Genomic DNA, 25101 nt, shown 5'->3' with positions numbered 1-25101 from the left:
ACCTAATCAATGGTGATTTTAACATTGACATCCTTAACCCACATGGGAATAATAAAACCAACCACTTTATCGACACCATGTTTACTAATAATCTATTCCCTGTCATTACAAAACCCAGCAGAATAACCATAGACACAGCAACACTCATTGATAACATATATACAAATGCTATTCATGGTCAGTCACGTGACATTTTTTGTTGTCAGCGCCATCTTGAGGACCGACCGAGGACCTTTCCGTCGCGCAGCCAATATGACGTCTCACCTAATAACTCACTTAACTCCCGAAGAACAGCAATGGTATCTACAGAAAATTGACACTTTAGGTTTCGATCCGTATATAATAGCTAATCAATTACTGACTCCACTCCAGTCTGCCAAAAACCTGCCAGATTTGTCGTTTGCGGACATATATATCTACCTGGTCCACAATCCTTCTCCATACACCGGCAAAGCTCTCAAAGCTTTTAAAGTACCAAAGCTTACTGCTACTTCACATCAGGATGGGTTAAAGATGCCAAACTTCATCAAAGCATATGCCAGCTATGATAAATGATCTGAAGGTTTTTTTTTTTTTTTTTTTTTTTTCTCTTGTAAGCACTTTGAGATTTCCGAATGGAAAGTGCATTATAAATTAAATTCATTATTATTATTATTATGTGGAGGCCAAAACAATGTTGGTGGTAACAGGAAAGGTAAGTGACAGTCTGTTGGTGAATAGCATGAGCATTGAACTGCCTGCACAGGATACGTTTATGTAATGAAAAGTAAGAAGGCAGTTCACTTTTTCAGTAACGTTACTACTCTAGAAAGTAAAAGCATATCATCATGTCACCATAAAACTTTATTAAAACATAAAATATAAAATATGATTTATTATATTATTAATGCAAATGTTCATCTTGCGCTCCCGATCTCCTGCGTGGTGCGTCCCGTGACGTCTCCATCACCAAGCGGCTCTCCCAAATACAACTCAGCCTGGATCATTTCTCGTGTCCTCTGCTTTTTCCCCACATCTCAGTAATGATCTGACATGCTGACATGCTGGCTGCATTTAACACCACGAACACGCCGCTCATTCACGCTGTTTGCTGTTTGATTGCGTCACCACACGCAGTTATTAATTGTTTTTTTTTCCCCCCACTTACAGGACCTTTTCTCTCCCCCCGTCCGATGTTCCAGGACCTATATAATAATAGGATATTATTTATTTCTGCCACTTTATTGTGGTTTTTGTGGTGAAATGAGGAGGAATCATAGATAACTTCTCATTTCAACTAACTGGATCAGCCGTTCCTCATCATGACTGTTTCCTACAGCGCTTTCAACCGGCTTTCAACACGAGTGAAAGGAAGAACATTTAAAAGAACATTTAAATATCACAATATCCCACGGCCCACTTAAAGCACTGATAAAAGGTCAATCCCGTTTTTTTAGACTTATTGTTGTCGCATCCCACGGCACAACAGATAGACGGCATGCTGAAAGTCGGTCCTAAAGATGGCGCTGCGAGTACTGTGTGACGTCACATGATATCCATGAATAGAGAAACAAATAACATCTGGATTACTCATTAACGACATAACTGATCATCTCCCTGTCTTTGCTATATTGCCATATTACCTCAAAAATAAAAGTAAACAAACAAATCACTACTATGAAATAACACGACAAAAAACACCTGAGGCCATAAATGCTCTTAAAGCTGAGCTCCAGACACAGACTTGGAGTGAAGTCTACAACGCATCCAACCCAAATGAAGCCTATAATGCCTTCTTGGCTGTAGTAATTAATTCATATAATAAGCACTGCCCATTAAAAAAGACACTACATACAAACAAACAAAAACAGGAAAAGCCATGGATAACTCAAGGTTTAAATAATGCATGCAAAAATAAGAATCTACTATACAAAAACTTCTTAAAGCAAAGAACCAATGAAACAGAAACACGATATAAAAAATATAAGAACAAACTAACCAATATATTAAGAATAAGTAAGAAGGATTATTATCATAAACTATTGGAACAACAGAAAAACAACATTCAAGGTACCTGGAAATTACTGAACAGTCTAATTAAGAAAGGCACAGGAAAACCACAATACCCAACGTTTTTTAAAAAGGATAATACAATAAAGGAAAACACAAAAGAAATCGCAAATGAATTTAATAAATTCTTTGTGAATGTAGGACCAAATTTAGCAAAGGAGATTGAGGATCTGAGAGAAAATGACGGCCTAGATGAAGGTCTCATTGATCAGAATCCACACTCCATCTTCATTGCTAGTGTAAATGAACAAGAAATATCGAAAATTGTTAACAGGCCGGGCTCTTCCTTGTCGGCCTCTGGTCTCACGGGTGGCGGGGTTGCTCCCCCCCCTCCCCCACTATAGATACACTTCAGGTGGAGCTTTGTTTGGTTTATTACACACACACACACACACACACACACACACACACACACACACACACACACACACACACACACACATATAGTCATTTAGTCACATGCATACACACACACACGCACACATGCATGATCATATACATACACACACACACACATAGACATACACACTGGCTTGTTCACCTGCATGCTGGCTCTCTAGTTTTTGGGTTTAGGTAGCGGTAGCGATAGCTTAGCTCAGACTGCGATCAGATCTCAAGATTTAGGTCGATTGCTGTTCGTCTTTTGGTTGGCTCCGTGCCGGTTTCGTGCTTTGTTTGTGGTTTTTTTGTTGCAGATTTCCAGTGCTTGACGTGTGTCTCCGTGTGTTCCTGCTTCCTGGATTGGCAGTGGATGTCGTCACCCCCCCCCCCCCCCCCCCCCAAAAAAAAAAAAAAAAAAAAAAAAAAAAAAAAAAAAAAAAAAAACACTGGGTTTGTATGTGTATATTTATGTATGTGTACGCATATGTGTGCGTATATATATGTATATATTACATATAGTAATAATGCACATATATACACTTTTGGTTTCTACCGTCATGGTATCAATCAATAATATGTGTGCAGACAAGGTAAAAATTAAAAAAAAAAAAAAAAAAAAAAAGAAAATTGTTAACAATCTGAAAAATAAAAAATCAACTGACAATACAAATATAGACATGACTTTAGTCAAAAATATAATTGATACTATTGTAAAACCTTTTACCCATATTTGCAACCAATCATTCTTAACAGGCATCTTTCCAAATAAAATGAAAATAGCTAAAATAGTACCAATATACAAAAGTGGAGACAAACAACTATACACAAACTATAGACCGATATCACTCTTATCACAATTCTCCAAAATTCTAGAAAAACTTTTTGTAGCAAGACTTGATAGCTTTACTGAAAAACACCAATTACTAAGTAATAACCAATATGGATTCAGAACCAACAGATCAACCTCAATGGCAGTTATAGAACTGGTAGAAAACATCTCTAAAGCAATAGACAATAAACAATACACTGTGGGGGTCTTCATTGACCTAAAAAAAGCATTTGACACAATAGATCATAAAATACTATAAAAAAAATTATATCGATATGGAATCAGGGGTATTGCCCTCTCTTGGCTGGAAAGCTATTTAGATAAAAGAATGCAATTTGTTAGCCTAAACGGAGTCGAGTCGGAACCCTTAGAAATAACTTTTGGAGTTCCTCAAGGCTCTGTACTAGGGCCAAAATTATTTATCCTATATATAAACGATATATGTAAAGCCCTACGAAAAATGCAGTGTGTCTTATTTGCAGACGACACAAGCCTGTACTTATCTGGTACAGATCTGGAGCAGCTCCTGCATGTAGTACAGAAGGACCTCAACATAATGAATAAATGGTTTAAAATAAATAAGTTATCTTTAAATATCAGTAAAACCAAATTCATTGTTTTTGGCAACAAAATGATAAATGTTCCAATAAACCTAATTATTAATAACATAAAACTAGAACAAACAAACACTAGTACATTTTTAGGAATAACTATTGATGAAATACTCATATGGAAGCCATATATTAATACCTTAAAAAGAAAATTATCTAAAACAATAGCTATATTATATAAAATGAAAGGTATTATAAATAAAAGATCATTACAAGTACTATACAGATCCCTACTACTCCCATACCTGACTTATTGTGTGGAAGTGTGGGGGAATACGTACAAATCAATAATTCATCCCATTTATATTTTACAAAAAAAAGCAATTAGAATTGTAAACTTGGCTGATTATCTTGCACCAACAAACCCACTTTTCATTCATAACAATACACTTAAATTCCAAGACATAGTTAATCTGAACACCACTGTTATAATATACAAGGCTTACAACAATTTACTTCCGGGCTGCATGCAGGAACTGTTCAAGCCAAGAGAGGGCAAACACGACCTCAGGGGAACTGCAATGTTTGACACAACAACAGTTAGAACAAATGCAAAGGGAAGATGTATTTCTGTTTTAGGAGTAAAACTGTGGAACTCATTAGAAAATGACCTTAAACTAGCAAATTCAATAAAAGCATACAAGATATTATTCAAAGCAAAGGTAATGGACACATATATAGAAACACAATAAACAAACAATGAAGAATGCACACATGCACGAGATAAAATGACAACTTAAATTTGTTTTGCCGGTTTCCTTAGCATCTTTTCACTTTCTGTTTTCAGAGCTATCATTATTATTATTATCATATTATTGCTATTATTATTATTATTATTATTATTATTATTATTATTATTATTATTATTATTATTATTATTATTACTATTACTATTATCATTATCATCACCATCATTATTATTATTGTTATTATTATTATTATTATTATTACTATTATTATTATTATTATTATTATTATTACTATTATTATTATTCTGTGTAGAGTTATGATACTTCATTTGTTTTTTTGTATATTTTATTCTGTTAAAAGGTGGGCAAAATAAGCTTTATGCTTCAAGCCCAGACCTTTTCGGTCAAATCACAATGTTGACCAGGGAAAAACCTGTGTTATCTTGTTTGTTGATTTTTAATTTTTGTTTGTGATTGACCAAAATAAATATTTACTACTACTACTACTAATGTGTTTTTAATTCTATTCACAACTTTTTTAACTTGTGTTTTAAATGTGAGTTGTGAATCTACTAAAGATTCATCTTGCTTCTACCTACAACCTTTCGGTTACAAATGTACCGAATAAATAGATATCCATTCATACAAGTAAAGAAAGGACCAGAGAAACAGCAGCAGGAGTCCCAGCAGCTGATCAGGGTCCTGGTTTGTCCACCAGGGGGCGCTGTTTCCCCGGAGCTGTTAGCTGGTGGCTAAAGCCACAGGGCTAGCGGCTTCACCAAGGACACACGGAGGAAAATGTAGTTTAATGTGTCTTTTCTCGAGCGGAGCAGGAATAAGCCCATGTTTCCTGCAGGTTTGTGCAGCAGCTCCGTGCGCAGGTAAAGGTGTCTCACCTGGACGGGGTTTCAGGAGGTTCAGGTTCAGAACAGAAGGATCAGCTGTTTTGTGTTTGGTTTTGCTCTTTATTTGCTGTTACATCATGGATGTATTATTTAACGTGTTACATCCATTAATCTGACTGCAGGCAGTTCACACGCGCACTAAAACAGAGTTTAAGTATTAATAAGTAAACAGAGTTGTGATTAAATATGTAAATTTGATTTGATTTTATTTCAAACATGCATGATAAAAAAGAGTAAAAAAACAGAATACAAATATATACAGGACTGTCTCAGAAACTTTGAATATTGTGATTTTCTGTAATGCAATTACAAAAACAAAAATGTCATACATTCTGGATTCATTACAAATCAACTGAAATATTGCAAGTCTTTTATTATTTTAATATTGCTGATCATGGTTTACAGCTTAAGAAAACTCAAATATCCTATCTCAAAATATTAGAATATTCTGGGAATCTTAATCTTACACTGTAAGCCATAATCAGCAATATTCAAATAATAAAAGGCTTGCAATATCTATGAGCAACACAAAATACCTCTTTTTAAAATCGAAATATCAGTTTCACCTAAAAGAAAACAGTATTTGTTGACTTTTACGAGCCTTGTTTACCCGTCGTGACCTTGTGTCTCTGCTTTAGGCAAACAAACAAAAAACAGCCAAAGTATGAGCTATTTTTTGTGTTTTTGTCCTTGTTGGAGGTTTTTTTTTGTCCAGTTGGTCTTTAAATTAGTTTAAAAAACACGGCACTGGTGTTTGTTATCCCACCAAAGAAGCTAAATAGTAGACTGTGCCTGACGTTACTATGGTAACCATGAAAGCAGATTTTCATGCTTTTCTTCAGTGTGGTGTACTGCAGGTTAGAAAGTTAGTTTGTAGACTTTTTATTGATCCATTCAGGAACTGATTTCTGAATGAATGAATTCAACATTTATTGAATTCAGGTTAAATCACCATGGCAACTTGTTAAAAACCTTTGTGTGTCTGGAGATCATCTTCAAGGTCTGAACTCTCACTTACCCACTTGTCTTGCTTCTGGTTTACTTCAGAGGCCATAGTCTCTCTCTCTCTCTCTCTCTCTCTCTCTCTCTCTCTCTATATATATATATATATATATATATATATATATATATATATATATATATATATATAACTCAGTTTAGTTTTTTCAGTTTAGTTTAGTTTATTTCGGTCATGACATAAAAAAAAATAAATAAATAAAAAACCAAGAGTAAAACTGACAACAAGAAAACGTTCAATTGTTCAAAGATAACATAACAAAAAAAGTTTCCAGTATACAAATAAACAAATAACATCTAGACCGAAAAAGGGGTAGGCTGAAGCAAAGCTTATTATTTTCCTACCCTCAAAAAGATTAATTAAATTAATAAAATAAAAGCAAAAAGTAAGAGAAAGACTGCCCGTAAAACAAATTGCCTCTGTAGGGATAACAAACATTCCTCAAAAAATAAAAGATTTTTAAAATAAAGGTGCAGTCTACATGTTACCTTCATCCTTAAAAAATCAAAGCAAATCACCAATTAAATAAATAAATACCCAAATCAACATCAAGTCACTCATTAATTTAATATAAGGAAATCATCCTTCTTTTCAATGTTTTTTTAAATAAATTTAAAGTTCTACATAATTTCAAATCTATATCTAATTTATTCCATACATCCACCGCTGCCACTGTAGCATCTTAGTTTGGTGTTGGTTCTGATTGTTGATTTTCTGTATATACTTTCCCCTCTGAGGTTGTAATGGCTTTGTCTTAAATTTAACATATTTTGGATACAGTCTGGCAGCATGTTATTGTTGATTTTGAACATGAGCTGTGTAGTTTTGAAGTCCACCAGTTCATTGAATTTAAGCTCATTTGAATCTATAAATAATTGATTGGTTGGGTGCTTGTATCCAACTTTGTTTATGAGTCGCATTGCTTTTTTTTTAAGTAAGAATATTGGTTTCGTGATTGTCTTGAATGTGTATCCCCATACTTCTATACAGTATGTTATATATGGTTTTATTAAAGATTGATACAGTTTTAATGCGTTTAATGTTAGAATATTTTTACATTTATATAGAATTGCAATGGTTTTTGATATTTCGTTTTTTAGGAAGTTAACGTGAGGCTTCCAGCACAGCTTATGATCAATAACCACTCCAAGAAACTTATTAACAAAAACTCTTTCCACTTCCACATTATCAATAGTGATTTGTACACTTTGGTTAATAGGTCGATTTCCAAAAATAATAAATTTAGTTTTACTTATATTTAATGATAACTTATTCACATCAAACCACCTTTTTATTTTCTTAAGTTCAGTTTCTACTGTATTTAGGAGCTTTTCTAAGTGTTTACCTGAAAAAAAAAGGTTTGTATCATCAGCAAATAAAATACAATTTAGTATACAGGATACTTTGCAAATATCATTAATGTACAGTGAGAAGAGCTTTGGGCCTAATACTGAGCCTTGTGGTACCCCACATGTCACCATCCTTTGTTCAGACTTTTCATTATTTATCTGGACATATTGATAACGGTCTTCTAAATAATTCAACTCAAATATCCTATCTCAAAATATTAGAATAATCTGGGAATCTTAATCTTAAACTGTAAACCATAATCAGCAATATTAAAATAATAAAAGGCTTGAAATATTTCAGTTGATTTGTAATGAATCCAGAATGTATGACATTTTTGTTTTTTTAAATTGCATTACAGAAAATAAAGATCTTTATCACAATATTCTGATTTTCTGAGACAGTCCTGTATGGAGACTTCAGTCCTGCAGCCCAGGTTTCATTTTCATTTCATGTGTGTGTCTGTGTGTGTATATACAGGTTGTTTTTTTTAAATGTATTTAGTTAATAATTAGAATCTGAAAGAGCCCACTTCCTCTTTCAAAATGCAAAAAAATCTGAGCTTTTGTCATTACTTTAGCTCTTGTAATAACTCAGAAAACATAATGATTTGCATTTAAGCGTTAATGTTTCCCTCGTCGTAGACTTTCTCAGCTTCTCAGTGTCTGAATATCTAAACCAGGTCGTAATCCCTCACTCTGAAATGTCTAAAGTGGAGTTCAGAGTTAGAGCCTGGACTCACATTCGGGATGTTTTTCTCTTTCACAACGATTTACTCATAAAATAAATCCGTTTTACTTCATCAGATGTTGTGTGTTTGTGACTCTAATGGGCTTTATAAACCATGGTTGGAAGCAGGATCCTGGACGTTACCTCCTTCAGAAAGTTATTAAAAAAACATCTTATTCTATCTTAACCTTCAATGTCTTTATCTTTAATGTAATCCAGACCTTGCATCCACGTTCTCTTTATAAATTTGTTGTACATTCTCTTTGTTATTTCATCGGGCTTCGGCCTTCGTTCCCTCCATGCACTGTTTTAAAAAAAAATTGTGCTAAATAAATAAATGAAATGAAAATGAAACCTGGGCTGCAGGACTGAAGCCTCCATACAGGACTGTCTCAGAAAATTAGAATATTGTGATAAAGTTCATTATTTTCTGTAATGCAATTAAAAAAACAAAAATGTCATACATTCTGGATTCATTACAAATCAACTGAAATATTGCAAGCCTTTTATTATTTTAATATTGCTGATTATGGCTTAGGATTGAGTTTAGGATTAAGATTCCCAGAATATTCAAATTTTTTGAGATAGGATATTTGAGTTTCCTTAAACTGTAAGCCATGATCAGCAATATTAAAATAATAAAAGGCTTGCAATATTTCAGTTGATTTGTAATGAATCCAGAATGTATGACATTTTTGTTTTTGTAATTGCATTACAGAAAATCCCAATATTCTAATTTTCTGAGACAGTCCTGTACATGTGTACATTCCTTTCTGGCATCAAATCTGTCAATTATTAATCTCGTTTGCTGTTGCGTCACTGCTGATACTCGGCCCGTCCTTCATTCAGCTTTCTCCCTCTCACAGGCTGCTTTCAGCGGAGCGTTGGAGGCTCCGACGACTGAAGGGAAATCTCTGCAGATTTAATTTCTCACACTCAGCTGCAGGTAGGCGTTATTCTGTGAAAGTAACACTTCAGTTTCATGTAACTTATTTGATTTGTGTTGGAATGATCAGGGTTTGTTTCCAGTATTTCCTGCTTTGACCAGCCAGTTGTTCCTCTTCAGGGGTTTTTCTTCATGCACGTTTTGCCCCGCAGGGTCCAGGATGAGCAAGAAGCTGCTGGTGGACGTGGACACGGGCGTGGACGACGCTCAGGCCATCATGCTGGCGCTGGCCGCCCCCGGCGTGAAGCTGCTGGGCATCACGTGTGTCCACGGCAACACGGCGGTGGAGAACGTCTGCAGGAACACGCTGCGAGTCCTGCAGGCGTGCAACAGGCTGGAGGTGAGCGCTCCCCCACGCAACTCAACCTGAAGCAACAGGTTCTTATTATTGCAGGTTTAGATCGAAAGACCTACAGGACTGTCTCAGAAAATTAGAATATTGTGATAAAGTTCTTTATTTTCTGTAATGCAATTACAAAAACTAAAATGTCATACATTCTGGATTCATTACAAATCAACTGAAATATTGCAAGCCTTTTATTATTTTAATATTGCTGATCATGGTTTACAGCTTAAGAAAACTTAAATATCCTATCTCAAAAAATTTGAATATTCTGGGAATCTTAATCTTAAACTGTAAACCGTAATCAGCAATATTAAAATAATAAAAGGCTTGCAATATTTCAGTTGATTTGTAATGAATCCAGAATGTAGGACATTTTAGTTTTTTTAATTGCATTACAGAAAATAAAGAACTTTATCACAATATTCTAATTTTCTGAGACAGTCCTGTAATTAGAATAAACATGTTGTGATTTAAAAAAGAAACAGTATCATTGTTTCAAAGTCCAAACTCTTTAGAAATCAGTTTTCTGGACTGGAAACTGTTGAAATTAACTAAGAGAGATGGTTTAAACCTCTATATTAATCTTTAGTCTTAAATTGCCCTTTCCAACTTTCAACCATCACCTCACAGTAGTCAGGGAATAAACGCCTGGTTCTCACTTTAACTTCAGATATATTTCTAAGCTGCTGAAGTTCATGTTGAAGTTGTGGATAACAGCTGGAGCGGCAGGTTTCCTGGACTCCCGCGGGGCTTTACCCTCAGTAAAGCGTGACTTTCATTTGCCTGCATCATGTGACGAGTCAGCGCCGTAAAACAATGACCGTTTGTTTCCCAAGTCACTTGACTTTGTGCAGAATATTCAACTGCCCTGGCTATCGATGATTAGAGTTTATTTCTCCTCATGGTGACATCTGTTGCTGATTTTTCTTCTCCAACGTTACAAACACACAATATGTTCACGGTTGTGGAAAAACCTATTAAAGGCTCTTTAACAGGTTCTTTCCAACCAGGTGAATAACTGGACTGAAACTGAGTGTCTAAATCCAGATTTCAGTAGATTTAGGGTGCTTTCAGACCTGTGGCCCGTTTGTTTTGTTCTGATTCAGGGCCTAAATCGATACAGTTGTTTCGTTTTTTTAGGAGATCTCGGCTCGCTTGTTTTGTCCCGCATCCGAGCGCGATTGCTGTGTTCACATGTACCAAACCAACCGATCTTTAGGGGGAAACGCTCCCTGTTTCGGAACAACTGCTCCAAACAGGACAGGAGTGAAAGCACCCTTAATTAAACAATTGCATCCAAAAGGGTCAGAACCTACATCTGCGTGTTGATGCAGAATGACGATGAAACAAAGGAAGTATAAGGATTTTAAGGCATAAAGGATGATTCATTTTTACGATTCAAGTAAACAAAAACATATTTTTTTTTAACTAAAGCCTGAGTTATGGTTCTGCGTCAAAACGACGCCGTGCCTACGGCGTAGGGTACGCGTCTACGCGTCTACACTGACGTACCTCCCAAAAATAGTAACTACGTGTCGAGGCGACGCAGACCAAACGCAGACGGAGAGGGGTGTGATTGGTTCGCTTGGAAGTAACACATTTCCGGTTTCCAGTTTGAAGCAGTCATGAACTTTCAGCGCTCTTTTCTTCGTTTATGTGTGATCTTTTTTTTTTTTTTTTTTTTTTTTGCACAATAGTTGTCCTTATTTCTTTGATTCACTGTGGCCGGAAAAAGTCGGATAACCATTCAGGAAAAGATCGCAAATTAGTGGTCACGGGGGGTACTGCACCGCGGAGAAATGAAGTGACGGAGAAGTCCGAAGGTTCATGACGGCGTCACGGTGACGGCGTAGGCACGGCATCGATTTGACGCAGAACCATAATTCAAGCTTTAGAGGTACCAGCAATAACAGGCCAGAAGGTTATAAGCCAGTTTTCTCATCATTGTATGAAGCTTTTTTTTTTTTTTTTAAACACACACACATACAGTACATATATACATATATTTATATATATATATATATATATATATATATATATATATATATATATATATATATATATATATATATATATAAAAAAGGGGGATTGGAAGGGGGGCATCCACTGCAAGTCAGAAAACACACAACGGGCACAAGCTCTCAAAACAAAGTAACAGAAACGGGAACAGGCAGAGACAGAAACAGCAACCATTCCAGGTCTCTAAAACTAAATCAGGACTATTACTGCGATTATCTGTCCCCCAAAACTGTGCGGTGAGCAGACAAAAACATCTTTAAGGTCAGTGTTAATCTTTTTTTGAGCAGACTAACAATCTGCACACTCAGTCGGGCCAAGGCTATACTTCTGCTGCTCTCAGAGGTTTTAGTTTAATCAAATGGCCAAGGCTGAATTTTCCACCACATACACGTCACATACACGGGGGTTATAATTTAAGAGGAAAATTTAATTAAAAAAAAACAATGTGTTCATTCTAATAGGAAAAGCATGTGTATCTCAGTTGTTGGAGTGGATCTAGGGAATGGGTTGGGTGACGGGTTGAAGCAATGTACAAATATAAATCAATTTAAAAAACGGTACAAAAATTAAGTTCTGGGAAGTTATTTGATTGAGGAGGAGTTATGTTAAGGAAAGATTGTGTTTGTTAGCTAGTTAGGTGCAAAGGCACAACCAATGGGAAAATCTGTAGCCTAATAGGTAAATTAGCAGCTATTTATTATTAATATTAATGTTTAATTTATGATAGAGGTAACAAAGGGGCAGGGTTAAATAAGTTTTACTTCTACCTGCTCCTTTTCGGACAGTTTTTTTTCCCCCCTGTTTGTATTACGTTTTTGTTGTTGTTGCTTTTTTTCTGTATGTTTTGAATTTGTTTTAAAATTTTATATTTTTTTCCTTATGTGTTTGAAATAAACGTAAAAAATAAAAAAAATACACGTACTCGCTTAAAAGGAGAGTTTCTACGACGGAGTATTAGGGCCAAACTAAGACAAAAAAAAGAAGGAAATTACGAGAATAAAGTCATAATATAATGAGAATAAAGTCGTAAAATTACGAGAATAAAGTCATAATGTTGCGAGAATAAAGTCGTAATAGATTTTTGATTTGATTTGAACTTTTTATTTACGTGTCATGCACATGACATGCAAGACACCAAAAAAGAGAGAAAGGAACATGAAGCAAATGAAAGCCAGACAACAGACCTTGTACCAATTAAACATATAAACAATCCTGACGCTTTATCCAGGCTTCAGAAACAAAATGAGCCAACTTAAAAACATTGAAACTAAACAACCCGTCCATTCTATCATCGTCAGAGCACCAGAACATTTCCGGTTTTTTAACAAACATTTCAGTAAATGTATAGAATAAAGTCGTAATATTATGAGAATAAAGTTGTAAAATTACGAGAATAAAGTCGTAACATTACGAGAATAAAGTCGTAACTTTACGAGAATAAAGTCTTAACGTTACGAGAATAAAGTCGTAATTTATGAGAATAAAGTCGTAATATTACAAGAATAAAGTGTTAATTTATGAGAACTCTAACAGGAAGAGCATCTTCTCCCTGTGTTAAAATGTTAAATATTGAGCATCTTGTATATTCATCAAGTTATATTTATATATTATATAGTTATATAACTTTATTCTCAAAATATTACGACTTTATTCTCGTAATATTACGACTTTATTCTCGCAACATTATGACTTTATTCTCATATTATTATGACCTTATTTTTCGTAATTTCAAAATTTTTTTCTTAGTTTGGCCCTAATACTCGTAAGTTTCAGTCAGTCCAGGTCATATAAACTATATTTGAATTTATGATGGAGAGCAACCCTAAGAACCCCCCCCCCCCCATCTGCTTTCTGATGATAAAACTGGGCAGAATGAGCCGTTACAGTTAAAAACTGGTCAGGAAGTCGAACAAGCACAACTCTGGAAGCCTGGATTCTCTTTTTGTATCTGCAAATAAACTAAAAATGGAAGGTTATGATTCTCTTTCTTGAATCTCAGCCGTTATCTCGTGTGCTCTTGTTGTTCCCGGACAGATCCCTGTGTTTAAAGGAGCGTCCAAGTCCATCCTGGGGGAGAGCATCAACGCAGGTCATTTCCACGGGGAGGACGGGCTGGGCGACGCCCCGGACCCCGACGCCCCGGGCCTGGAGCTGGTCCAGGAGGAGGGCGCCGTGGCCGCCATGATCCGGATCGTGAACGAGAACCCGGGAGAGGTGAGAGACGCAGAGCGGCAGCTCGTGTTCCTCTGGCTCGTCCTGAACCTGCTCGTCTGTCCCAGGTGTCGCTGGTCGCCACGGCGCCGCTCACCAACCTGGCGCTGGCCGTGAAGATGGACCCGGATCTGCCGAGCAAGCTGAGAGGACTCTACGTCATGGGAGGAAACACCGAGTGTCAGTGAGACCCGTTCAGATTAGTTATTCCATATATGGATGGAGAAGGTTACTCAAATAAATCAGGGATTCTGCTGAAAAACGGTAGCGCTCTCGCAAATACTCATCGGGGAAAGATAAAATGTCATACCATGGTCTTATCACGGATAATTTGGGCTTCTATGTGTAACAAGTTGCAGCAGCCCTCCTGAACTTGCGCTTAAATACCCGAACATAACTGGGTTACCTGAACAAAACCGGCATAAAGGCCCTGACACACCAAGCCGATTTTCGGCCGTCGGTGTGCGTCTGTCGGCATAGTTTCCGGTCCCGCACGGTGTGTCCCGCACGTCGCCACAGGTCGGCCTCCCGTCGGGAGCTTTTCGGTGTCGGCCGTCGGTCACCAGCTCACTCTGTGATTGGCTGTTCCCAGAATTTCCCAGAATGCTTTTCGTCGTCATTTGCGGAGTGAATAAAAAAAAAAAACATGGCGGACATTTCTTATGAATAAAATCAATATTTTGAGTTAGTTTCTGCATAAAAATGCGTTTTGATTACATTTCTATCGAGAAATAAATATTTTACTTTCATAATATTCACTCGGTGAATGTACATAATCACTCGCTTGTCTTTTTCAAACCGCGCCAGAATAAAGGCTGATTTATGGTTCCGCGTTAAATCGACGCAGAGCCTACGCCGTAGGTTACGCGGCACGCACGCCGTACCCTACGCCGTACCCTACGCCGTACCCTACGCCGTACCCTACGCCGTAGGCTCTGCGTCGATTTAACGCGGAACCATAAATCAGCTCCGGAGCCGGCAGGCAGAAATCTGGAAATTTTCGGAGCAAATTTCTTAACAGGTGTAGCTACAACTGTTAGATTTCATCTATTAAACCAATCTTCCTAAATGATTTATTTCAGCCAGCGGTAATTCTCCAGAGTTTTGTCCGCTGCCTGCTGGTATGGAGTGGAATTACCTCTCACGCATGAGCAGAACGTATGTGCTAGTTCGCCGTCGGGTGTCGTATTTGCGGTGTGTCTAGTGCGCCCGACACAGGCGACGCGAGCCGACACGGCAGTCGGCAGAGAGCGGGCGACGCCGGATCGGTGTGTCAGGGCCTTTAAACCTCCCCCTACCAGGTTATATGTTCAGAGCCTATGTTACCATGGTGACTTACTTAACCTGACCATTTTGGAACAGAAATCCCAGGTTTACCATTTACCCTGGGTTAACATACCCAGTTTAGCCAGTAAACCTCCTTCCTGGAATACCCCCCTGGTCTCTGTTGTGCCTGGTCTAGTCAAATTGTAAACATTTAAATTATCGATTGTGAGATGAACCTTTGTCCCCCGGAGTTTCTGGCTCCGGACCAACTGGTCCAGATCCAGATCCAGGTCCAGGTCCAGGTTCAGGTTCTGTGAGTCCGACTCTTCTGCTTCCTGTGTTGCAGCTCGAGGAAACGTGACGATCTGCGGTGAGTTCAACTTCACCGCCGACCCGGAAGCCGCTTACATCGTTCTGAACGAGTACCGCTGCCCCACGTACCTGGCCTGCTGGGAGTTCACCTGCTACAGCAAGCTGTCCTGGGTAACACGCTGCACCTGAACGCACCACGCTGCACCTGAACACACCACGCTGCACCTGAACACACCACGCTGCACCTGAACGCACCACGCTGCACCTGAACGCACCACACTGCACCTGAACGCACCACGGCATACATGGGGGTGTAACGGTACACAGAGGTCATGGTTAGAGTATTAGGGCCATGCAGGAGAAAAAATATTTGAGAGGAAAAGATATCTTTTTTATTGTGCGCTTTTTTCTCAACATTTCATCTTTTTTATCGAAATTGTACTTCAACATTGATCTTGACATTTCGCCTTTTTTCTCAAAGTGCATAATGAAAAAGAAATCTTCCTCCTCTAAAATATTATTTTTATTTTTCTCCTGCCTGGCCCTATTACTCTTCCGTAAGGTACAAGTTTGGTACAACGGGGAAAAAAGAAAGGTAGAAAATAATATTTTGTTCCTTTTAATTTAGAAAAATGTAACCAACAATAATGGCTTATTGGTCCTAAGTTTTAGTGAAGCAGTTCAGTTCTGCTGCAGTGGAAAAAGAGAACTGAACATAAAGTAGCAGTTTAGTCCACTGTTATTTTGTATTATTCTTTTTTCTTCCTGGTTTGGGTTCAGTTTATTTTACACATTAGAGAAGAAAAGCATGAACATTTCCATTGTTCTGTCTGGAATGTATATAATTTGAAAAGATAACGTTCCTTTCTTTCAGATATTCGATCAACAAATATTTCAAAAGCAAGTGTTATTTATCCTATTTAAAACAAACATAAAAATCTGGTTCGTGTAGTTCAGTTTGATTTTCTAAAAAAGACGGGGAATGAATTGTCCAATCATATTAGATTAAAAACAACAACATACGAGTCACGATACTGATTGCTGATTCGTTGCTGATAACTGAGTTTCCTTTATGAATCTAATTCAGACCAATTAAAACATCCTCAGGTCACTGCTGATCAAATGTTGGAGAGTTTACACTGGATTCTGTTTGACCGGCGCCCCTTACTATTATTTTGGAACCAAATAAATATTTAAACAACATTTAATTACTATTGACAGTCCTCCACAGACTGAAATAACACCTTCTTTAAATTAGGACTGGGGATCGATTCAAATGTCAAGAATCGATTCGATTCCGATTCTTAAGATTCAGAATCGATTATCAGGATTTGATCCGATTCGATCTTGATTTGGGTTACTGTTATTAAAACTGTTTTTTGAGCTGTTGCATTAATTCTATGACTGTAGTTATGCAAAATATTACTACTAGTATTATATTGAGATTCAACAGCAAGTATTGCAGCTAATGATGCTGTAAGGACTAATCAGCTCCCAGAATGCTGATAGAACTGCTTTCAGAAACATCGTGGGTCAGAATTATCAAACAGATCCAGGGCAGCAAACAGTCGTATGAAATCAGTTAATTTTTTTTAACACGTTCCGTTTCTATTTTTTCCATTTTCTGTGTTTTTCAGTTTTTAATTTTTGAAAATTTGGTTTTTAGCATTTTATGCAAATTTAACCCCAATAAAGTATATAAAGTGAAAACTTTAATGTTTTCATACTTTTAAACAGATTAAAAGGCAAAAAAATGGCAGTAGTTATTCTCGTGTCCAAAAAAATATTCTTTTTTTGGGGATGAACAAAAAATTCCAAAAGTTAGTTGTATGAAATAAATAATGTGACTACTGGGATTAAAGTTCATCGGGCGAAAATGTAATAATGAAAAAAAAAAAAAAAAAAAAAAATCAATCTTTAGACATACGAATCGATTTTTAGGAATTAATATGAGAATCGATTTAGAATTGGAAAATCTATTTTTTTCAACACAGGACCAGTTTTAATAATTTACGTAAGAATATTAAGGCCAAGCAGGAGAAAAATAAAAATAATATTTTGGAGGAGGAAGATTTTTTTTTTTCATTATACACTTGACACGTGTCAAGAAATGTCAAGTAAAAAGTCGAAATGTTGAGAAAAAGGGCGAAATTTCAACTTTATTCACGAAATTTCGACTTGTATTTCAACATTAATCAACATTTCAACTTTTTTCTCAACATTTCGACTTTTTTCTCGAAGTGCACAATAAAAAAAAAATCTTCCCCTCTCAAATATTTTTCTCCTGCATGGCCCTAATACTCTTCCTTAATAATTATTTGCATCTTACACATTTTTCTTCTTGATTTGACGGGGGCGGCGCTCTAGCGCCCCCTACTGACCCGTGATACCTGATATCTCCTCAGGAGTTCTGCGACGCCTGGTTGGCCCAGGACTCCCCCAAAGCTCGCTTCATGGCCAAGATCTTCCAGCACAGCATCAAGATGAGCCACAGCGAGCGCATCGAGAAGGAGTTCGTGGCCGGCTCGGGCTTCATCTCCTGCGACTCGTACGCCATGGCGGCCGCCGTGGACGACGCCTTCATCGTGGAGAGCGAGCGCCACCCGGTCAGCGTGGAGCTGACGGGCCGACACACCCGTGGGATGATGGTGGTGGACACGGTGGGGCTGCTGGAGAAGAGCCACGCCGCCGTCATCATGAAGAAGGTGGACATGGAGAAGTTCAAGCAGATGATGATGGCGGCCCTGCAGTAGCATCTCACTGGTCGTCATGGAAACGGTGGAGGAGTTTAATGTATAGAGGGTTTGCATTGACGTCACTTCCCCACTGGACCAGCCCCCTTACTCACACTGAGTGGTAAAAACTGCTGCAACTAGTGGAGAAGACGGGATAACAGCCGAGATTTTTTTTTCATTATGCACTTCGAGAAAAAAGTCAAAATGTCGAGAAAAAAGTCGAAATGTTGAGAATAATGTTGAAATACAATTTCAAGAAAAAAGTCGAAAATGTTGAAAAAACAATCGAAATGTCGAGAAAAAAGTCGAAATGTTGAGATTAATGTTGAAATACAATTTCAAGAAAAAAGTCAAAAATGTTGAGAAAAAAGTCGAAATGTCGAGATTAATGTTGAAATACAATTTCAAGAAAAAAGTCGAAAATGTTGAGAAAAAAGTCGAAAATGTTGAGATTAATGTTGAAATACAATTTCAAGAAAAAAGTCGAAAAAGTTGAGAAAAAAGTCGAAAATGTTGAGAAAAAAGTCGAAATGTCGAGATTAATGTTGAAATACAATTTCAAGAAAAAAGTCAAAAATGTTGAGAAAAAAGTCGAAAATGTTGAGAAAAAAGTCGAAATGTCGAGATTAATGTTGAAATACAATTTCAAGGAAAAAGTCAAAATTTTGAGAAAAAGACAAAATGTTGAGATTAATGTTGAAATACAATTTCAAGGAAAAAGTCAAAATTTCAAGAATAAAGTCGAAATGTTGAGAAAAAAGGCGAAATTTCGACTTTATTCTTGAAATTGTATTTAAACATTAATCTCGACATTCCGACTTTTCTCTTAAAGTGCACAATAAAAAAAAATCTTCCCCTCTCAAATATTTTTTCCCAGATGATGATGGGCAGTAGGGGCGCCTCACTGGTCGTCATGGAAACGGTGTAGGAGTTGAATGTATAGAGGGTTTGCATTGACGTCACTTTCACACTGGACCAGGGGCCTTACTCACACTGAGTGGTAAAAACAGCTGCAACTAGTGGAGAAGACGGGATAACAGCCGAGATTTTTTTTTCATTATGCACTTCGAGAAAAAAGTCAAAATGTCGAGAAAAAAGTCGAAATGTTGAGAATAATGTTGAAATACAATTTCAAGAAAAAAGTCGAAAATGTTGAAAAAACAATCGAAATGTCGAGAAAAAAGTCGAAATGTTGAGATTAATGTTGAAATACAATTTCAAGAAAAAAGTCAAAAATGTTGAGAAAAAAGTCGAAATGTCGAGATTAATGTTGAAATACAATTTCAAGAAAAAAGTCGAAAATGTTGAGAAAAAAGTCGAAAATGTTGAGATTAATGTTGAAATACAATTTCAAGAAAAAAGTCGAAAAAGTTGAGAAAAAAGTCGAAAATGTTGAGAAAAAAGTCGAAATGTCGAGATTAATGTTGAAATACAATTTCAAGAAAAAAGTCAAAAATGTTGAGAAAAAAGTCGAAAAAGTTGAGAAAAAAGTCGAAATGTCGAGATTAATGTTGAAATACAATTTCAAGGAAAAAGTCAAAATTTTGAGAAAAAGACAAAATGTTGAGATTAATGTTGAAATACAATTTCAAGGAAAAAGTCAAAATTTCAAGAATAAAGTCGAAATGTTGAGAAAAAAGGCGAAATTTCGACTTTATTCTTGAAATTGTATTTAAACATTAATCTCGACATTCCGACTTTTCTCTTAAAGTGCACAATAAAAAAAAATCTTCCCCTCTCAAATATTTTTTCCCAGATGATGATGGGCAGTAGGGGCGCCTCACTGGTCGTCATGGAAACGGTGTAGGAGTTGAATGTATAGAGGGTTTGCATTGACGTCACTTTCACACTGGACCAGGGGCCTTACTCACACTGAGTGGTAAAAACAGCTGCAACTAGTGGAGAAGACGGGATAACAGCCGAGATTTTTTTTTCATTATGCACTTCGAGAAAAAAGTCAAAATGTCGAGAAAAAAGTCGAAATGTTGAGAATAATGTTGAAATACAATTTCAAGAAAAAAGTCGAAAATGTTGAAAAAACAATCGAAATGTCGAGAAAAAAGTCGAAATGTTGAGATTAATGTTGAAATACAATTTCAAGAAAAAAGTCAAAAATGTTGAGAAAAAAGTCGAAATGTCGAGATTAATGTTGAAATACAATTTCAAGAAAAAAGTCGAAAATGTTGAGAAAAAAGTCGAAAATGTTGAGATTAATGTTGAAATACAATTTCAAGAAAAAAGTCGAAAAAGTTGAGAAAAAAGTCGAAAATGTTGAGAAAAAAGTCGAAATGTCGAGATTAATGTTGAAATACAATTTCAAGAAAAAAGTCAAAAATGTTGAGAAAAAAGTCGAAAAAGTTGAGAAAAAAGTCGAAATGTCGAGATTAATGTTGAAATACAATTTCAAGGAAAAAGTCAAAATTTTGAGAAAAAGACAAAATGTTGAGATTAATGTTGAAATACAATTTCAAGGAAAAAGTCAAAATTTCAAGAATAAAGTCGAAATGTTGAGAAAAAAGGCGAAATTTCGACTTTATTCTTGAAATTGTATTTAAACATTAATCTCGACATTCCGACTTTTCTCTTAAAGTGCACAATAAAAAAAAATCTTCCCCTCTCAAATATTTTTTCCCAGATGATGATGGGCAGTAGGGGCGCCTCACTGGTCGTCATGGAAACGGTGTAGGAGTTGAATGTATAGAGGGTTTGCATTGACGTCACTTTCACACTGGACCAGCCCCCTTACTCACACTGATGGTAAAAACAGCTGCAACTAGTGGAGAAGACGGGATAACAGCAGATTATCGGCTTAAATTAGCGTCAGTTGGACTTGACAGTGACCCGTACAGTACGGAAGAGTATTAGGGCCAGGCAGGAGAAAAATAAAAATAATATTTTAGAGGAGGAAGATTTTTGAAAGACAAGTTTGAAAGCTATATATATATATATATTTAAAAAAAAATGGCGACGTGATGACGTCATTGAACGCTATTTGTAACACAAATAGATCATAAACTGGTGCTTTTTGTTTTGTTTTTTATTTGAGTTATACTCTTTATATGTTATAATTCAACGTGAAATTGCATAATGTGAAGATTTGTTATCATTGTACTTTTTGCAAATGTTAAATAAAATGAAAAAAATAAAAAAATAGATCATAAACTGGCGTAAAGCTTGGTTGTGTCCCTTTCAATTTTTTTTTCATTATGCACGACAAAAGTCGAAATGTCGAGAAAAAAGTCGAAATGTTGAGAATAATGTTGAAATACAATTTCAAGAAAAAAGTCAAAATTTCCAGAAAAAAGTCGAAAATGAGAAAAAAGTCGAAATGTCGAGATTAATGTTGAAATACAATTGAGGAAAAAGTCGAAAATTTCTAGAAAAAAGTCGAAATGTTGAGAAAAAAGGCGAAATTTCGACTTTATTCACGAAATTGTACTTAAACATTAATCTCGACATTTCGACTTTTCTCTTGAAGTGCACAATAAAAAAAAATCTTCCCCTCTCAAATATTTTTTCCCTTGCATGGCCCTAATACTTTTCCGTGCGTACAAGAACCAGTGGTCCATGGACATTAATATTTGGTACAGTTACCAAGAACCAGTGATCCATGGACATTAATATTTGGTACAGTTACCAAGAACCAGTGATCCATGGACGTTAATATTTGACCACAAATCCAGTTTCCTGATATTTATATGAACTTAATTTCTACACCGGGGAAATACACGAAGCAAAGCTTGAAGGCTTACAAAAGTCTTGACGCTTGGTCCGACTTCAAGACAGGATTTGTTGGTGAAATTAAAGTGATGAGGACACCGAACTTTATGATTTGACCGTTTAACGTTAGCTACCCAAAAATCCAACATTACCTGATACAAAATGGGAACCGCAAATCCACGTTTCTGTCCTGGAATCCAGTTGTTTCTGCGAGTTGCAGCGATCCATTTGTCTCTCTGAAGCTTATTTTTCATCAGTCTGTAAAACGATAACTCAGATTTCTTCTAAATCTATGAGTACAGTCGATCGCACAACAGCTCTTTCTCATTTTAGATGTTTTCCAGTTGCTCAAACTGAAAGTTTACGCTGCCACTCAGTCTTTCTGCCACTCAGTGGGTGAAACCCGCTGTGAAGTCGCATCTGTGACGTCATCCGCATCCCCTCTATTCTCTTTGTTTCATGTTCCCCTGAGGGATTAAAACTGACTTTGGACTAATTTGTCATCATCACACATTAAAATATAACTTTTTTTCATCATTTATTTTTACTCATTTGCATTTTCATCACATATTTCACACATCTGGAATAACATTTCTCGTTTATACAAGTCAGGGAATAAGATGCTCCCCATCCAGCACTGACGGCTGCATGATCCCATCACACGTCTTTAGCGTGCACTAGTCTCCTCGTTTCTGTCCTTCAGACTGGTTTTATCTGCAACACACGTCGTCACACAAGCGGCTGCTTCTCTGATCACAGCCGTCTATCCGGCCTCTGCTCATCCGTGTGGCGGCAGCGGCATCGAGCCGGCGCCTCAGTATCCTTTCCTCCCTCTGAACCTCGACCTCGTGTCCAGCTACAAGCAGAAGTTAGAGGGAGAGAAGGTCAGGGTTCACGCTGCATCCTCACACTCGGGCCACGTTTGACTAATGGCACTTTTCCACCAGCACCTACTCAACTCTCCTCCTCTCGGTTTGGTTCTTTTCCACTAGGGGTCTAACGTGCCGAGTAGTTACTTTTCTGTATCTATTCTGCCGAGGTTTTAAGCGGCTGAGTCGGCTGTATCTGACGTCATCACACCCCAGGCCACCGATTGGTCGGGGGGTTGGAGTCAGACGTCTGAGTCAGGATGTGACATCAGAGAAAGAGACTCTGACGGAGATTCTGGTTCATTTTATTCGACCAGCAATGGCAGCAGAAGTCTGTTTCATGATCCAACTCTGAGGTGCAGATGTTCATAAACCTGGTGCTGAGGAGAGAATTAAAAAAGGGATCTAGACGGAGATAAGGAACGACCAGATCTACCAGGAGCTCTGTCACTTCATAGCTGCTCACGGCCTGTAGCACCCAATAATGTAATAATTTCCTGAAAATGTAATAACGCCTGAAAATGTAATAAAATTTGCATTTAACTCTCGAAAATGTAATAAAAAAAGAATAATATAAAAAAGAATTTAAAAAAATGTAATAAAACCCAATAATGTAATAACTTCCCCAATAATGTAATTAAAATATCCTGACTGATATTGTAATAACATTTTTACCATTTTTACCAATAATGTTACGTTATTGGGAATTTATTACATGCTACTCAAAGTCTGCAATTTAACCCAATAGTCATTCTGGTGTTTCAAATCCAGCGTATATAACATTCTTAGATACTTAAAACACAAAATGTAGAACTGTGGACTGAAAATGAACATATATATTACATTATTTGTCAAGTATTACATTATCAGTTTTGGAAAAAAAAAAAAAAAAAAGACCCACCTGAAAATGTAATAAATTCCCAATAATGTAATAAGGTATTACATTATCGGTAAAAATGTTATTACAATATCAGTCAGGATATTTTATTACATTATTGGATTTTATTACATTTTCGATTGAGTTAAGTGCAAATTTTATTACATTTTCAGGAAATTATTACATTATAGGGTGCTACACAGCTCCCAACTGACTTTTCAACAGCGCTGAGACAAACTAAAAAAAATTAAAAAGCGTCGCTACTTGAAGCTTCTCTCACTCTCATTTCTTAACTTGATATTGAACACAAGTCACAGACCCAGCAGCACATCTATCATCTCCTCCAGGTTCTACATTTTTAGTGTTGTTGTCTTCTCCGTTTAGATCACACAAATACGTCAGAGCAGCTTCGCTCCAACCCGCCTACTTCTGCTCCAGGTGCAAAAAGAAACCAGATAGTCGAAAAGAAACCAGGCCGAGTTGAGTCGAGCCGAGTAGGTGCTGGTGGAAAAGTGCCCTAAGCAAGTCGCTATAAAATAACCCTGCTGTTAAATGTGCATGTCATCATTAGTAGAGAAACTTCAGGTGAAATAAGGTTTTTATTTCTGAATGTGTGTGGACTTACCATTGACCTCTTGCACTCGAAGAAGGACGTCTGCAGGGCTCTACAGTGTCCTTCCTTCAGGCACTGGCTGGGCATCTTTCCTTCCTGACACACAAACAAACCGGTCAGAAGACGCGCTTGAGCGCGGCCGTCATGTCGGGTTCAAGTGCAATTCAGAGGTCGATGATGCCGAGATGTTTCTACAGAACTCCAACTAAACGGTACGACGGAGTATTAGGACCAAACTAAGACAAAAAAAAATGGAAATTACGAGAATAAAGTCGTAATATTACGACTTTATTCTCACAACAATATGACTTTCTCGTAATATTACGACTATATTCACGCAACATTAGGCTATGACTTTATTCTCGTAATATTACGACTTTATTCTCGTAATATTACAACTTTATACTCGCAACATTAGGTTTTGACTTTATTCTCGTAATTTTATGACTTTATTCTCGTAATTTCCAATTTCTTTTTTGTCTTAGTTTGGCCCTAATACTCCGTCGTAAAACGCTGCTCCAGAGAGAGAGGATGGAGGCAGTACTGACAAAGAAAGACTGGAAGAAAACATTGTTTCATCCAGAAATCCAGTTTTATCTTACAGATGAATATTTTGTTTGGTCAATTCT

The 25101-nt window shown here is 36.8% G+C and overlaps 2 protein-coding genes across 3 annotated transcripts in view; one reads left to right on the top strand and one right to left on the bottom strand.

The window, feature by feature from the left end:
- The first annotated feature begins 5311 nt into the window (after window positions 1-5311).
- si:dkey-4e7.3 (uncharacterized protein LOC402865 homolog) lies at window positions 5312-21340 on the top strand. Of its 2 annotated transcripts, none has more exons than XM_061724161.1 (7): window positions 5312-5440; window positions 9425-9504; window positions 9657-9844; window positions 13904-14083; window positions 14149-14260; window positions 15693-15829; window positions 18064-21340. In XM_061724161.1, exons 1-7 carry the CDS (start codon window positions 5403-5405, stop codon window positions 18409-18411), a joined length of 1083 nt encoding a protein of 360 aa, XP_061580145.1. In that variant the 5' UTR covers window positions 5312-5402; the 3' UTR covers window positions 18412-21340. The 2 variants fall into 2 exon arrangements, with proteins under 2 accessions (XP_061580145.1, XP_061580146.1); XM_061724162.1 differs by having other exon boundaries at window positions 5386-5415.
- Window positions 21341-22629: 1289 nt separating this feature from the next.
- Window positions 22630-25101, bottom strand: part of LOC133446211 (cytochrome c oxidase assembly factor 5) — a 6065-nt gene continuing 3593 nt past the window's right edge. The window contains exons 2-3 of the mRNA XM_061724163.1: window positions 24485-24568; window positions 22630-22969 (exon numbers count right to left, since the gene is read on the bottom strand). Of these exons, the coding sequence (XP_061580147.1) occupies window positions 22928-22969; window positions 24485-24568 (126 nt within the window). The 3' untranslated portion in view covers window positions 22630-22927. The remainder of the gene's footprint in view (window positions 22970-24484; window positions 24569-25101) is intronic.

This window comes from Cololabis saira, chromosome 6 (genome assembly GCF_033807715.1).
Source record: "Cololabis saira isolate AMF1-May2022 chromosome 6, fColSai1.1, whole genome shotgun sequence".
NCBI lineage: Eukaryota > Metazoa > Chordata > Actinopteri > Beloniformes > Belonidae > Cololabis > Cololabis saira.
This window is presented reverse-complemented; position numbering and strand designations above follow the sequence as displayed.

What these genes read in the sequence shown, in the direction of transcription:
- si:dkey-4e7.3 (XM_061724161.1), top strand. Translation starts at nt 5,403, where the DNA reads ATGTTTCCTGCAGGTTTGTGCAGCAGCTCCGTGCGCAG. An exon ending in TGAACGAGAACCCGGGAGAG is followed by an intron (nt 14,084 to 14,148) that starts GTGAGAGACGCA and finishes CGTCTGTCCCAG; the next exon opens with GTGTCGCTGGTCGCCACGGC. An exon ending in CATGGGAGGAAACACCGAGT is followed by an intron (nt 14,261 to 15,692) that starts GTCAGTGAGACC and finishes CCTGTGTTGCAG; the next exon opens with CTCGAGGAAACGTGACGATC.